Source organism: Temnothorax nylanderi, unplaced genomic scaffold (assembly GCF_030848795.1).
Source record: "Temnothorax nylanderi isolate EJ_2023f unplaced genomic scaffold, tnyl_v1.0 TNYL_tig0032_pilon, whole genome shotgun sequence".
Classification (NCBI taxonomy): domain Eukaryota; kingdom Metazoa; phylum Arthropoda; class Insecta; order Hymenoptera; family Formicidae; genus Temnothorax; species Temnothorax nylanderi.
Window position 1 is genome coordinate 929,381 of NW_027249094.1, and position 17,570 is coordinate 946,950.

At 38.2% G+C, this 17,570-nt stretch overlaps 1 protein-coding gene across 2 annotated transcripts in view; it reads left to right on the forward strand.

Annotated features, from left to right (window-relative positions):
- LOC139770761 (uncharacterized) overlaps positions 1-17,570 on the forward strand; it is a 32,605-nt gene continuing 15,035 nt past the window's right edge. For both annotated transcript variants that reach the window (XM_071702929.1, XM_071702930.1), the window contains exons 1-3: positions 1-243; positions 5,279-5,413; positions 6,722-6,903. In XM_071702929.1, the coding sequence (XP_071559030.1) occupies positions 198-243; positions 5,279-5,413; positions 6,722-6,903 (363 nt within the window). In that variant the 5' untranslated portion in view covers positions 1-197. The remainder of the gene's footprint in view (positions 244-5,278; positions 5,414-6,721; positions 6,904-17,570) is intronic.

Consider the following 17,570-nt stretch of genomic DNA (forward strand, 5'->3'; position numbering starts at 1 on the left):
TGAGGCACGGGCCGGTCCTCAGGCTCGTCTGTACACCCAAGTACTCATCCAGGAAGGCCCCGTGCGTCGCGCCGCCAGTCGCAGATTTTTTTTCCCGTCCGTGGTTCCTCGAGAGTTGAGGGTGAGGTGCTCGCGGTGTCACGCGGATTTCCGCTTCCGCGTCCTGTATCGGAGCTACGCTCCCGGAGTTGAGCGGCATGCTCAACAATATCACCGCCGGCGGTTCCGTACACGGTATCTCCGGTAAGTACCGTACACACTTGAGCCAGAAATTCCCTCCCCGTCCGGTTGTGCGTCGAGGAAACTGTGAAATTGTTATAGCGATCTCGTCAATGCGAATAATATTTTCGATGTTCGTCTGTCGAATTTCAATTAAAACTCGCCGTGTGGTAGGACTGAGCTCTCGAATTTCCTTAGAAATCCTGAAGCTGGCCGAGATTCGCGGTACCCATCGGTTTTCTTCGTTCTACGCTTCAAATCCAAGTTTTCTGTTTTAAATGTTCTTAAACTAGTTGAGAATAATTGTTCAGAATGGCTGAGAATAATGTTCACTGGGATAATTGAGTGTATATTTTAAATAGAAAAATTTAGCGCGGGATTAGTACAAAATTATGAATCGTATTATTATGACTGGCCGATTTTTAACTATGAGTTAAGGTTTAATTTATTTAGTGTCGGTCAAGTCCATCGTATCGATTATTGTAATCAGATTTTTGGCGTTGCAAAAATTAATAACGTTACAGTTACCTGATATGTCACTAAGTGCGGACCACGCGGTACCTAATGAGTGAAACGTCATTACTTCACTTACAATCAGTTATGTACAGCAAATGCATTTCGATCACGAACAGCAAACGTAACTTGCAACCGGAGTTCCTCGGAAGTCATCGATGTCTCGCCGACGCGACGGTACCACGCGCGTCGCTTTCGATGTACAATCCAGTGTTCCGTATATTGAGTCAAAAAGAATTTTTAACCGACGTGAAAGACATCGTGAAGTGTTGGGCGATCCAATCGGATCAAGTACAAACTCTCAGGATTAAGTGTCAATCGCAGGTTTCATCAATTTTAATAGCGGCAGCCGATTTCACCCACATTGACGAAAGTACTAAATTTTTCTAATTATAGTAAAAATTGAGAAGAAATGTGAGACTGAATAATCATAATAACATATTTTATCTGTAACCGACATTGTCGTGACAAGTATAACAATTATTTATCGGCGCATTTCATCGCTGTGTCGACTGTCGACATTATGAAATATTAGATAGTAACGCACGTCACTTTTGCGAATCTCACGTTTGTATCTGATGCAAATTGTAATGAGAGAAGACGGAAATAGCGCGATATAATGATAGTGTTAAACTTTGATACTTCAGTCTTAGATTTCAAAGGCGGCGCCAAGTACCGCTGTAGCATCAGGTGTCCCATAAGAAGTGTGTTTCTTCATAGCTTTTATAGTGCGCGAGCTAGTTTATTTTAAGCTTAGCGTGTCAGCTTTTTGTTCGCTTATAACGTGGCATTATCATGTCGGTCTACTACAATTAAAAATTACAATTGAAAGTGACGTCGTTAATTAATCAGACATTATTACGAGTACCATGAGTATTCCCGGTCTAATTGCTTGCCATTAGCATTCGTATTTTAGTAAAGAAACTTTCAAGACTATTTAAGATGAAATAAAATCCATCGGGAAGAAATATCGAGCGCTAAATAGTTTCCATTTAAATAGATTTGGTTATAAATTTAGTTGTTTAATTTTAAACCCTCCTAAATCTTTTACGTGCATTATTATAGGTCACATAGCTCCGTTAAAGTTAATTACATGCCGTTTACGGTAAAATTTATAACAGAAATATCCGTACAATTTGTGATGATAATTGCGTCGGCTAAAATATATAGAAAGTGGCTTTTGAATGTCAACTATCGATAGCGAATCGGAAATCTTCTAGACAATATGCGTTTCTTGTATAAAACGAAAATTAATAAAACTGATTATAATGTATTGTTCAATAATTGTTATTAAAATTTGATAATTGTACTTTGCACTGCTTAATACTTTTGTTTTTATCCACGAATTTTATGAATCTATCTTTTTAAAGCTCATTTCTAAGCTTGGCATGTGATTTCACATGCTTACAAAAAAGATAAATTAGGAATAGATCCGGATTCCTCTCAAGTCAATTTGACTTTCAGCACCCGTCGGTTGGTGTATAGGGACTGCCTGGCTAATCCACTGTCAATAATCCTACGCAGCTATGGATTGTAATTAATATCGTGTAACTTACTACGAATATTTATTGTATTGATAGATACTAAAAAATCACGTTTTTTACACCAGTTTTTTATTTAATTTTGTGTATTGTCGTGCAAAAAATTAATGTTTCTTTAATACATTTCCATGTAAAAGATGTTTATTATTACAATTTTCATTTTTCTTCGGTATTTGCACAATAAAATCATGATATAAATAATAGTCGCAAATCTTTTATGAAGAATGAACAATTAATAAATTTATTTATCTTTTATCTTGTACATGTAAAAGTTAAGTAATTACCTGTTAATTATCTGACTTCTACTCTGTATATAGTACTAAAATGTTTTCTTTGATTGTGGTAAAATTGTAAATTTACTTTTTAAGTTAGCGAAATTTTTCTTTTGCGGTAGGTTTATTTTCTAAAGTTATAAATGGGAAAATTGACAGAGAATGAAAATCGAGGGTGGAAAATCGCACGAAAGAATAGTGAGACGGTGCCGGTAACACGTGACGTTGCACGTCTTCGATCTCCTCCATCTCAAGAAAGCCGCTTCTCGAGTTTGATGATCTTAATTACCTCAACACTGATTACATTACGCGAGAAGTTGAGGAACGGTTTAGAGAGTTAGAATGTTGCAGGTGGCGAGGACTGAGTAAAGCGCTACACGTTAACCAGATTAAAAGAAAGTTATAGCTCCATTTTTTTCGCGTTAAGCGTTAAGCGTTGATTTTTTTTCCGTCATACTTTGTCATGAAATTTACACACTTAATTGTGTCTCGTTCAATTTCAGATTAACACTATTGTGTTTATCCGAATTAATTGAGCAGCGACAACGTATGCGAATATTATAGCGAAAGAATTTTTCTCTCTCTCTCTCTCTTGAAACTATTGATATTCATTAAGATCTTGATTTTATTCAAACGATCGTAATCGTCGTATCATCTGGAGTGATTATATCTGAGTTTACGCGTGATAGACGTCACAAGCGACGTCGCGCTTGTTTCTCATAAATCGCACTTATCTGTCTTCCGTCAAATAAGATCAAGCATATATATTATACTTACTAACGGCCGCGGCCGATTCGCGACTGCATCGATACGTCTTCAATTACCAGCCTTCAATTTATCAAAAAATGAGATTTGGCCCTCGGGACCGTTGTGCGCGCATCTCGCCATACTTAAAGTGTGTCCGTTAAAATTTTTTATGATATACGTTAATTGCATTTGGTGCATCGGCCATCCATTGAGACAAGGCGGGCACACAGCTCGCGAGCGTGACACGCGAATAAATACGTCTGTCACGACATTTCCGGATAGTAATGTGATTTATGACTTTATTATTCAGACGTTTCAAGCGCGGGCGGCTGTCAATCACGAGGTTTTCAAATGTCGATAAACGCGCGGCCGAACGTTATAAAAATTTTGTGTTTTTTTTTTTCTACAGCCGCTTCACGCATCCTGAATTACCGCGATACTCCATGAGCGAAAAAAAATACACGTGTAGAACGAATGCCTATAGTCGCATTCCACGTGATCCTTTAGTGATTAGCGTTTTAATTTGATTATGATCTTCGATAATCCGGTCAATTAATGCGGGATTAAATAATCATTCTCAATCTTTAACAAGAGGGAAGGAAGGTATCTCGAAGTAATACGGGTGTAATTACGCAAAGTAAATGTTAGAGGAGAAATTTTTCTCTATGTAGGAGATGCAACATGGCACTTTGATTGCGCGCGATTTTTGTAACAACAGAGTTTATTGTATACGGAGAATCTCGATGAAGACAAAAAAGAATTCACGTATAAGAATTTAAATTCTTATCAAATAAAGAGGCTCATAAATACCGGGACTATTAAATCCTTTATAATAAAACAAAATCATTAAATGTCTGTAACGTAAATAGAAAGATTTGTCGTAAAATTCATTCATCTAGAGATACTCATTCAGTTAAGTTTTACCTACATGTTGATTTAATAATTTAATATCGATTCTCGGTATTTCTATATGTATTACTTTATATTTACTGTCACAAACGAAACTAATAGAATATTCTATATATTCTGCATTCATTTTATTACTAAAAGTCTGCATATTTAAATGAAATTATTAAATAATAAATTTGTATAAAATGCAATGAAAAGTTTCTTTTAGGAAATCTCTTTCATACAATTGAAAATAATACTCTCTTCATAGTTTTTTAAAAGTCTTAACATTTTAACATAGAAATTTAGAAAAAATAGAGCTGTGAGATCTCTTTGTAAACGGGAAATTCTTTGTACCAAATTTTATGAAAAATTTGTCACATTTATGAATGTAAATATAAATGTCAAAACTAATAATAATCGTTTCGCACGAGTTATGCCATTGTTTCAAATCTTTTCTATTTTTCGCGCAGCTCCGTCGCATTTATTTCATCGCATTGTCGCTCTCGGCGGGTGGAAATTTTTAACGAGCTTCTTCTTTTCCTCCTTGGTGACGCAGAAGATGCGTCTACGTCGCGATTGTAGCTGACTAAACTAGTTTACCTCATTACGTAAGCATCTTTGACAATGCACAACGACGTTGCGATACCCGCGATCTGACACGGAGTAGTGTGGGCGTACTGATCTGAGATGGACACCCTCCACGATACAACGATACATTCACGTATGCACGTAACATACACACGGTGTCGCACGCTCGTATACGCAGACACGAGGCGTACATGTGTACGTACGTGTATGCATGTACCTACTTGCGAGTGCGTGGAATATCGGGACATGTGTTTGCGCGCCTAGAAGTCCAGAGTATACGGTGACGATTCTCGCACCTCCTCGCTAAGTGGTCCGTACACCCCTCGGCCAGCTTCTGCTCCTATACAAATTTAAACTACGTAGAGCGGGCGCGTGGGGCGGGCGAGCGAGAGGCATGTGCGGAGCACGAGGAAGCCCGGCGGAAAGAAAAAAGATGGGAGAAAACTGAAGCGGCACGTCTTCTTTTTTTCTCTGCTTCTTACCTACCTCGTCGCTGCACGCACGTAGGAGCGAAGGATGCGCAAGATCTGAAGCGGTACGAGAAGGAGCACGGCGTGCTGGGTGTGAATCTGGGCTCCGGTCTGTCCGCGGGTGGTGGCCTCACGCTTCATCAGGAATTGATCATGACTATGCCCGGCGCAGGTACGTAAGCTCGCCGTCACGTTTGCTTACGTTCGATCTCGTCGGCCGAGAATCATTCAAGAAGAGACACGGCGAACGATTAACTTACATGAGTCGCAAGCTCAACTTTCCATCTCTCAATTTTGACAGTAGAAATGCATTTCACGAAGCTATTAAAAAGAAAGTGAATAAATAGAAGTATAAAGAATTTAGCATCCTCCTATTTTATAAGTATACGCATTTTATTTGCGTTATAAGGTAACATTGCGAAATCGTGAATGATTTGCGATTGAGCGAATGGCGGATTTTATCTGTTCATTATAAATAAGCTGGATGATGGTAAATGGAAAGATGAATCGCATCGATTTTCCACGAATGCGCTACGTGAGCAGCTGCAATAAGCGTATAATGAGATATTCCCAGAACGAATTGCGCGATGTTTTCGTCATGAGTTAAAAGGCGAAATCATTTTGCTGAATGCAACAGCATATTTTTATACTATTTAGGAGAATAGTTTAAGTACGTTGAGAAAAAGATATAACACGAATATCGGTCATTTATCAGTTTATATTTTAACCCTTATAACATAAACTTAATGTAATTTTTGTATTGAGTTAAATTTATTAATAATTCGTAATTATTTAAGACAAAAGTGCAACTTTACAAAAAGTATATATACACCTAGAGAATCTGATAATAAAGACTAGAACTGTATTTTTAAGAGATCAATTTTTAAAATTATTAGTCCGGATTTGATGCTAAATTAGCCACGTCATTTTCACATGTCATTTTCACATGTCATTTTCACATGTCATTTTCAAATGTTAACATTAAAGTTACATAACTAAAATTTAGAAGCAAAAACATATATTAAATATACAATGGCTCTTTAAATTTAGCTGTTGACCAATGTGCAGCACATGTTAGGATCATTCAGCGTAACTATGAAATATTTTGATTAGAATCTAAGATATTTATTAATAATTATTGTATAAGTTAATAAAACTGATAATTCTTCATTTAATAAATATCTTGATATCATTAGGACGTGATAAAAGATCTTTTTCGATACTATACTTGCTTTGATCGATTTCACACTCTCTTCTATAGGGATGATTTTTTTCCGATAACGATAAATTTCAAAATAAGTAGATTGTACACTACATATATTTTATTTCCTCTCTTTTAAAATGTAAGAGAGGAAACGTAACGCTTTATTCTTTAATTATCCTTTCAATTAGCGATTTGTTCTACAATTAAAGATAATTGAGATCAGAGAAAATTCGATGCTTTACGTTTATATTATTTAACCGTGGTTTTGCATTTTAGGTAGCGCGGTTGGGATCGGGCAAGGCGATGACAAACCTGCAAAGCAGAAGCGACATCGGACGCGTTTTACACCGGCCCAGCTCAACGAGCTGGAAAGGTGTTTCGGCAAAACTCACTACCCGGATATCTTCCTGAGGGAGGAAATAGCACTAAGGATCGGCCTCACGGAAAGTCGCGTTCAGGTAGGTGTGGTCAAAATGTACACACTGCCGTTGGCACGAAATGATTAATTTCAATGTGCGCTAGAGAACTTATCGCGTGACTTCGCGTTCACCGCCGTGCCAGAATTACACGCCAATCTTTACGTTATGCACGTTAAAATAGTTAAAATTCGGCATTATATGGTTCGGACACTTATTTAAATCAGCTACTGTGTAAAGAAGATATGACTCAACTCTTTTTTTTACAATTTGGCCCATCGGAGAAATTAATTATCTTTTTCCCAGAAAATCAGGTTTAATTTTTCGTATCATATACGTCATATGCTTTCTGCAATGACCGATTCATTTGTATAAGTGCCTCAATTATTGTGGTGATTTATTATCGTTATAAATATTATTATATAAATATGGAGCGGATCTCCGACACGCATGAATGAAATGATAATATGCCGGACAACAACATAGGATCGTAAGGACAAACGCGTTTTTATAAAAATTTATAAATATAAAATAATGTTTCCGACGCGTAAAAATTTGGACACGGACATATAGCGTATTTTAGAGCGATGTTAGAGCGTTACAACACTGAGAAAAAGGATTTGCTGTATTAGCAAATATTTGTCATTATAGTGACAACAAACATTTTGATTTGCTGCGGTAGCGAACTTTTTGCTATTGCAACAAAAGGTTGCTACCCGCAGCAAATCAAAATGTTTGTTGTCACTAATTTCTCTCAGTGAAAGTAGCATAAATTGTCGTATGGCGACCTCGCGGTTATCCTCAGAAACGTAACCCAGACAGAACCGGAACTCCGGCGGAATCAATTGTGCCGGCCTACCGTGGCTTTTTGGATTAAAGTGAAACTTGGAGCACAGCAGCTAAGCCCTCGCCCTGCAGGGTTCCGAATTTTGGTGGGTTCCACTTGGTTGCGAGGCGACCGCGAAACTTTGCGGAAGCTCGCAAGTCCCGCCTCTGGCATCAGGAATTCCGGGATCAAAGATCCAGAAATCTCAACCGCGGCAGGCGGTTCCCCCCAAAAGCTGTGCTCTCCTGCTGTATCGATCCTGCAAAAGTTAGTGTCGATCCATTAAAATCTTCTTAATGTGAAGATATACAAAATGTATGTATGGCTTCATCATGAATTAGGATAATTATAGTTGAACCTTGTTATTGCCCGACATGTGATTGAGAAAAAAAAAGTATTATTTTACTCGTAAAATAAAACTTTTAATTTTCCTCTAAAAATAACATTTTTAAAGGAATGATTTAAAAGAGAGCTAGTTATATTGTATTAATACGCAGAGATGTAACGAATGAAAAATAGCGTACGTTAACGAGAAACATTAAAAATAGACGCATCAGCAATAAATGTCGAATCGAATTAAAAAAGGCATGGTAAATCGAGACATCTTTCGCATTATAATTTAACGAGCATAATGTGTTTTTGACAGCGAGAATACACTCGTGATTTCCGCGGCTTATCTAAATATGGACCTGACGGAAATCTCAGAATTTATGAAATAAAAAGGCTTGAATTCCCCTGTCTTATTCATCTAAAAGTTTATCGACCTCTTCGTTTGATTATTGGGTGCATTATTAGCACGTATCTCATTAAAGATCCGAAAGAAAAATTAGCCAACGATATATTTGGCTTCAAAATAAAAAGTTTCACGCAATGATAAAATTTAAAACGATGAAGAGTGGTCACTAAAAATGATAAAAATCAATAAAGAGCATTATAAACGTATTATAACTTACTTTGGAAATACTTGCAATTAGTATCAGTATGTTATTTCACTCGATTGGAAAGAGGGTAGGGGATTATTTTGCATCACGTTAAAACGAGGGTAACGTTCTTAAATATCAGTTTCTTAATTATATTCTTAATCTTTACGTCTTGACGACAATTTTATGCGTCAAATTAACTCAAAAGCAGGCCACGCGAACCAGCTAAAAAATTGTCCTTTCGATCGGATTTGACCAACGCGAGAGGGTGATTTTGGCCTCCCTGCGGGCTATCAGCTGACAGAACTTTTTTAAGTCTCCGGGGCACGTCTAGAAAAACGGAGTTAATAGAAATTCATGAAAATTTTATTCGCAACTTGGAGGCGTCAGTCAAGCCGGGCGTTGTGCTGCATATCAAGCAGCTACGCTTCTCCATCCCTCTCGCCGTGCGCGTTTATAAATTCGCACATGCGAGTCGTACCGTGTATGACGCTTATCCCCGTATTTATTCGCCGTGTAATTAAATATCTGTCTGCACGGCGAGAACAGTTATCTAGATATCGTCGATTAAGGATACTTTGTAATCGAGATAATCTTAGTCGCGTGATAAAAAGAGAGCTTCTAAAATCAACTGAGATACTCCAGGGTTTGAAGCGGTGAATTTTAATTTGACTCGCTTATCATTTTGCTAGTTCCACTTTGAAATCGTTTTTTCGATATCTCGCGCGGCGATTCTTATTATACATTTTTAACAAGTCGATACTCCCCAGTCCGTATTATCGCCGATGTCTGCCTTGATTTCTAATTTTTATCGCGTCAGAATAGCGCGACACATTGACCCCGGCGTACGCCTTTCAGTTGTTTCAAAGTCACCCGTGGTAAGTACTCGGTGACTTCTTCGCCTCCGATCCCGTAGTAGCGCGTACATTCGTTTCGGCAACGCGACGCGGGAAACGTCAGGCGAGAGAAAATAAAAGAAAAACAAACACCAAAAAAGGGAAGAAAAAGGAAAGCTGAAAGATAGAACAGAGAAAGAAAAGGGAACGGGAGAGAAAACGGACCGGGATTCGTGGGTCTGTCGGGCGGCAGGCTGCCTAATTGAAAGAGGTTTTCTGTAGGCGAGGGTAGACATCAGCGTGAACGAAGCGTTTCCAAGGAAACCCGGCGGCGGGCACTCGTGTGGAGAGGGCCTTCGGCACCAATGGGGCTGCGAGGGAAAGGCGCCGGCGCTCAGCATCGCTATACTATCGAGCGTCGCTATCAAAGGTTTCTTGACTTGCCATGGCGGATCCATCGCGTGTTTTAAGGACCGCCGAGTAATCTCTTTTTATTTTTTCCTTTCTTCAATTATTACCGGGCTGCCCGCGCGTTACGTGTCGATCATCTGCGATAATGAACTTGAATGGAAAAGATCCCGATCGGCGCTCGTGCCGCAGGACACGCCGCCGATCTCATTTCGCGCTCTGGGACATCAAAAATGTAACTACGCGTTTTCCCTTAATTATGAAAATCTGATTACGTTTAGAACGTTCCGAAAATATACGCATGTGTGTCTAAATCGTTTAAGGATTGAAACATTTCGGGATATTAATGGCTGACTTCCAAGGATCGTTTTTCGATAATTGATTGATTTGCGAGAAATTAAGTTTAGAGTTGGGAATTGAGGGACTCAGCCCACGAACGATTCCCATTCGTTTTTATAATTCACAATTTTACAATTCGGTACATTGCATGCAGCATAAATTATGATACTCCGCATCATTGATACAGTAAGCGTAATAGCTCTGTTGTATAATCGTTGCATTAATGGGTAGAAAATTGCTCGCTACGAGTGCGTTGCACATAATAACGAGGCAGCTCATTCCCTCTCTGTCCCTCCGATAGCTGCGATAGTTACACAAGAATTTGCTCCGCTCGCTCATTGATACGTACTGTTTATCCAATCATCCTTTACATACGTTTGCTTCTTTTTAAATTTTATTATAACAATTTTGTCGGATAAAATCTTTCGAGCTTATAAACATATTTACGTTCTAAAATATCAAAATATTAGATGGGCCGACATTTGCCTTATTATTAAAAAAAAATTGAAGTGTATTTCTCATTGTTATTACGCACAATGCGTTTATATTAATTTTTAAACGAGAAGAAAACTATTTGTCGTTATAACTCGTTGCACTCAAAATTCGATCGATACCGCATGCGATAGAGATATTTCGAATGCAATCGGCATACACACACACATATACACACAATTACACACCGCTGGCAGAGCGAACGGTCGCATGGAGAGATTAATCAGTCACCATTTTTCCGATCGAGCGAAATGCGGCGGAACGATGGGAAGCATCCCTGATTAGCAACAAAATACTTGGAATAGCGTAATGAAATATTACGGTTCATCGATTTGTAATTTATTATCGCTCGAAGAGAGGCGTAATTGCTGCTCCATCTCTAATTCCCGTTAATGAACAACTATTAAATTGCGCGGGTAACGCATCGTGAGAACTGCTGTACAAACAACAATTATTTCGAAGTGGCATTATGCAGCTATTTGAAATTATGTGTAACATTTAATTAACGTCTTAATGCGATTATTGTTACGTTGCGAACTCGTTAGCGCGGCGATACGTATTGTCCTAAGACGCGTATCGGAGATACGCGCATTCCCGCGATGGCACCGCGAGATTTGACGTATATGCGTATAGAATATAGCGAATTACCGGTACGCGCGCTCGTCCGAAATAAAATAATTAAGAGCCGCCGACTTTATCGCTGAAAAATGCACGGGTTTTTGGTGAGTGTTCGCTCCGCTTAATTAGCCGTAATGGACATAATGAATTTTACATTAGACCGAGTTTTATCATTTTCGAATAAAAAAAAAAGGGTAACTCACGTATTACTCTCATACACCCGGCGCGTTACCCGGTTTGCAGAGCGCGGTGTCGCTAAGCGCAACCAACCCCTCCAGCTGCATCGAAATAGTCGTTCGGCTGTTGTATTTGACGACTGCTTTCCACATAAGCGCGAAAAGTAACTTATTAAAAGGGCACATTTTAACATCTTGCGGTTAATAATAAGAATAAAATGATTTTTGTTTAACAACAAGAATACAATCAAGCAAAAGGATGCAATGTGTGACCTTACAAAATTGCTTTGGATATTTTTAAATAATATTATTCGAGATTTCATCACAGTTGAGAGTTACTAACTCACAATTTAATTTTCGCGATAAATCTCTAGTGTAAACGGGGAAGTACAGGAAAGAAGCACAGGATGTCGATGGAAATCAACGAAAAGCGCGTGTTCGTTACCCTTCCCTCATCCACGCAATAATATTTAGAATATTATTCCTCAATGGAAGCGTCGCTCGATGGTTATGCATTATTTCGCACGATGGTAGCGCGAAATAATGCGGGCCTGCCGCTCGCGGCGGGAATTCACGATTGACGCACGGGGTCAACGGCTTTTTTTCATGCGATGTGCACGCTTTTAGAACGCGCGCGCGGGCGTTACTCCTTACCGTCAATCATACCGAATATTAATTCGCCGCGCTCGATGCTTCAAATAAAGTTCAATCATTCCGAGAGACCCGCTGCGCCGAGAGTTTGAGACAAAAGCTTTTTTCAGCCGGACGTTTATTACTAAGCCGACAGTTTATTTCGGGCGGCATATCGGCACTTTACGGTTTTAATTACGCGTATTTTAATCCGCCCAGGAGACATTTTCTGTTTCGAGAGAGAGTGGCGCCGGATAGAACGAGCTTTATTAGACTGCACACGGTCGATTTAAATTTAATCATAATGAAGAGGCGATTAAAATTGCAATCGTCCACGGAATAGAACCCATAGCGCCGGGCAGTTAACGTCTGCTAACAGGCATTTAACTTAACTGCCTCAGGTAACTGCTCGTTTCTAGGCTGAAGGGTCCTTTCGATTGCCACTGCCGGAAATTTTATGGGGCACGACCTTTCGTCGATGAGCGCGAACTTTCGGCGCCGCAAAAAAGGACACCTTGTTTTCGCGCGCGAGATCGTTTCGTAGATTATCGTCGTCCAACCGCATTGCCTACCGTCAGTCCGACTTCTTTCGATTGTTTGAACTCCGGAATCGCAGTGTAAAATCATTAATGCGGAAATAGCCAGTATCTCTCGAAACATTTTTTCGATAATACCGTTTTATTCGTAAAAACGGAAATTAGGTAAAATAAAAATTATTTCGTGGTTCCTGGACGTGCTCGAGAATCCTATAGCAGAACGAGTTGAAATCTCGCGTGCATTTTTATGATATTTATCGTATTATCAGCGTAATTAAAAAGTGATGGTATGATATAAGAGCAATGTGAATTTTGCACGCGTTTATATTAACAATTAACGAATTATTTAGAGATTATAATTAATTTTTTTAATATAACGAATTATAATAGATTATAATTAAGAGACGAATCACAATGACTGGTACGAGAGTCTCAATTTCTTGAGAAGAGTCAATGGCTAAACGCGTGACTTTTCTCGCCTCGATATATCGCGAGTTGCAGAAGTCACATATGCCACGAGAGAGATGCGGTAGCTCGTCCACGGTAGCGGGTGCCGGAGTATTGCTTTCAAAGTATCCCCCGGGAACCGGATGAATGGCGATGTCATTCGGCCGTCCTTTGGGATAAGCAAGTGACTGCAGCGAGGATAAATGTAGTTCGTTATTGTCTTGCCCCGAGAAATGGGAAATGGTTTTGTTGCTCACTGCGACGTGGTGAAGAACTTACCACCGGCTTTTTCTAACTTAAGAGCGACGTTTCCATATTCGTAAATTTTATAATTACAATAAATATTATAATAATTTTCTAATTATTACTATTGTATAATTATGATGAATCACGATTAATTTCTGATTATATACAAGTTAACCAGCGATTTCTTCGTCTATTTATTGCATTTAAACGTATTCAAAAGCAGAAGCTTCAATGAGCCGAATATCTCTGGAGTCGACAGCTCGATTGGAAAAGTGTTCCTTTGAAAATGTTAATTATTTATGAGGCTGGACCATCCTTGTCACATCGTACGTCACTATATCGATAAGCTTTTATGAACGAGAAATTACGCGCCAGAAAATATTATATCCGCGATTCGAGTAATATCGTCCCGCGAAGAGTCGATAATTCCGCTGGTCGACTGTGCGCAAAGGAAGCGCGAGTCCGAGGACGTTTATTGCAAAATCAATACCTTTAACGCAGAGTTACGGTATCGCGCGTGCGGTATCGAAAGTCGAATATGATCGAGATACGATATTGAGTTGTAAAATTTCCGCGCGATAAACTATCGCCGGTCACATTTGCGGATGGGTATATATTCGACGTTGCCGGACATGTGTACATGGCAATCGAGTGTTTTACGACGATGCATCAAACATTCCTGTGTCAAGTTACTATGCCGCGAATCACTCTCGATCATGAACGAGCGTCGCGTTAAATCATTGTCACGTTACCGCACGGTTGAATACCCTTTTCTAGCATCTTTAATCTCTTTTTAAAGATTGTAATAGATCACGCATTGCGTCAAAAATCTTCGCAACGGATTAAAAATTATCATATATAAAATTAATTTATATGTAAATCATTAAATTAGTATAACGGCCCATCTTTTTGTTCGACGTAAAACGAAGCGTAATTATTGGGACTATTAGAATAACAGTGTCGCGAAGAAATCGTTTGTATTACATTTTATTTATTTTTATTATGGAATTTATAGCTTTGTATTTTCAAAGTATTTCAAGCAAAAGTTGCGTGAAATGTAGAAATAAAATGTAAAATTTTGTAAAAGAGAAATGTAACATTTTAGATTCGCTCTTTGTTAGCGTCGTCGAATTTTAAAACAATATATGAGCCGCGATGACGTTCGTAAAATTCGCATCGAAATACCGATTCGCTCTTCCTTGCGTAAAATGGAACTTCGGCAAGCGATGAAAAAGCGTAAAACGCGTGCGCGCGAATCTCGCTTCGCCATCGCCGCTTCTGCGTCGCGCGCTGCGAAGATCCAGCGCCTCTGCTATGCAGTGGTCTATGCATTTTAAGGGAGGGGTGATTTTTAATGCCGTATAAATATGCATAGGCCGCGATATTAGCTCTTACGTGTCGCCGCCCGAAAAATATCGTGTGTAGGGTACGGCACGAACCGCGTTACACGCATACGGATGCGCGCGTGTGGTAACAAGGCCGGGGAGAAAAGCATCCCCGTGTAGACGTGCGAGGTAACAGCGCCGCGGAAGGGCATTAGGGTTCTCGATGGATAAATTGTGTCGCTGCGATGACCCGAGGGAGCATCATCTAACGCCCATTTTGTTATGACGTTTGCAGCACTGAATAATTTCGAAAGCAGCGAAAATCCATAAGTTCGCTCGATTAAAGGACCGAGGATTAGGTACGCATACTTAAGTTACAAAAAGGGAATTCTATGAGAAATTTAAAAATATTTAATAATAAATTATATAATTTGATACAGCAGAATTTACTTTATCGAGAATAATATTACAACAATACAATATATAGTAATAGTAATAATAATAATATATATAATATATTATTATAATATATATATATATATATATATAATATATAATATATATATATTATATATAATTACATTATTATATATTAATAATAACAATATTACTATAGAGAAATTATATAAATAATTTCCAAAGTAGAATAGAAATTAGATCGCAAGGCGTATAAGATAGTTTGGACATATAAAGTATTAAAGACAAATCTCTAGAAACACATGTTATAATTACTTCTTATTCTCAAAAACAAGAGCAATATGAGAAGACACGCAATTTGATACATAATTTAATATATTCGTGGACGAAATGGATTACGAAAGTACCCGCGTGAAAGATACGATCCCGGAAAACGATTGATATGTTGCTTTTTCGTAAACGTATGGTGCCATATAGACTTTTGCGAGCGAGTTTATCCAAACAAGTAAATCCAGTTCCACGAGCAATTCGAGCTAATTTGACGACAGGTATCGTAAGCCAGCGATATTGCGGCTGTGAAATAATAATAAAGTATAAATGGATCAAGTTTATGGCCGAGGTGCATGTGAGAGCACCGAGTATGCATTTTATCGTCGTGTTTCGCGTCAAACCCTTTATGAGATTATGTGCTCTAGAGGAAACTACCTGCGTTTCTCTTCTTGCCAGGATAAATTTTCCGAGTCTTCTATTAAAGTTATGTCACTCACTTCCATTTGTATCTATGCTAATGAGATAGTTAATATTCTCTTACTAATAATACTCAAGATATAAAATGTATAGTTGCTTCTATTAGCGTATATCTCTATATAGAATAAAAATGTAATATTTTATATAAAGACAAATTAATTTGCTTGACATAAATACAATGTCGTAAACAACAATATAGGTATATGTAATAGTCGTATTATACATAATAGACATGTAACATATCATAATGATGTATCAAAGTGACCGATTTTTAATTCTACGTTAGAAATCGGGCGATTCACTAATGGCATAGCGAAAATCTCTCTCCTGACAGCGGCGCAACGCAACACGAAACAGTGGGCGGTCCGGATAATGCGTCTTGCCACCCTCAGACTGTCTCCCGACTACCGTCATCAATCAGGGTCACATCCTACAAACATAACTTATATAGTATTTATTTTCATTAAATTTATCACCACCTGGTGGTCCAGCATACATTCTTTTGTCGACTTACGAGCACATATATATATTAGTTATAAATAATTTTTTTGCAACTATAAATAATTCGAAGGAATATAAAATAGACTAGCTTCAATTTATGTGTATTGACGCTTTCATCAATAATTTTGTAGAGATAAAATATTTAAAAATATAGAAAAGATAATATATGTTTATTATTGGCAATATCGGAAATCGATCACATATTTATATTAATTTTAATTTAAAAGGGCTAGATCTTAATATATGATCCTAATTTCTCTTCTCAACCTTTGGTTTAAGTAATGATTGCGATGGGTATTGAAAAGATCGTAAATTATTATTTAATACTTAATTAATGAACATTTAATATGTGCGATTACATAGATTTATCGGATTAAGGATTATTAGCTCCTTGTATCATTGTAAAATATTAATCTCGTAATCTCGTAAATCGGCTATTTGAGACAGTGAATCAAGATTTCATCGCGGAAAGCTTCTCCCATCCCGAGCGGAATCACGAAAGAGAAACGTTATCTCGTTTCGTGGCGATTCGAGGCGTTTTTCCGCGAAGTGAGTCGGACTATTCTTCAATGGCGTGCTGAAAGCTACTCCTATATATCTTGTGGCCTCGGGCAGATCCCGCCGCTTGCCTTGATGGCAAGCTCAATTTATATCAGCGCCTGCTGAAACCCCCTTTACGAGGTCTCGCCACCCCTTCCCCACCCCCTAAACCTCACCCTAACCTCAAACCATCCCTGCCTGGCCAATGCTCGCTTCTTGCCACCTTTCTTGCCTCCCCTTGAAGGCTCGAGGGCTCCTCCGGAGTTAAACTAAGCCATTCTCGCGATCGACGAAAAGAAATAGAAAAGGTCGCTTCTTGAAAATCGCGATTCTTACCGTCTTCTATGATCCTTTGTCGTTGCGGAAATGCTTTTCGGAAGTATTATAGTTTGATAAAACTAGTCCCAGAGCCGAGATGTATAAAAAATTTCAAGATTCCGATATTTAATTAAATTGATTATATATGTGTGCAATAGTAAAAATTAATTATTTTAAAGATATTAAATATAAATTTTTTTCAACTGTCAATTTAAAATATATAAATCAGAATAAAGTTACCTTTTATAAATAAAATTGAAGAGATTATTAACGAAAAATCGAAAAATAATCATTTGTAAGTTATTAACAAAAATTCGTAGTCTTTTCTTTAAAATTTTGCAACTCTATTGGAAATACATACGATTTGATAATGCATTATCATTATTG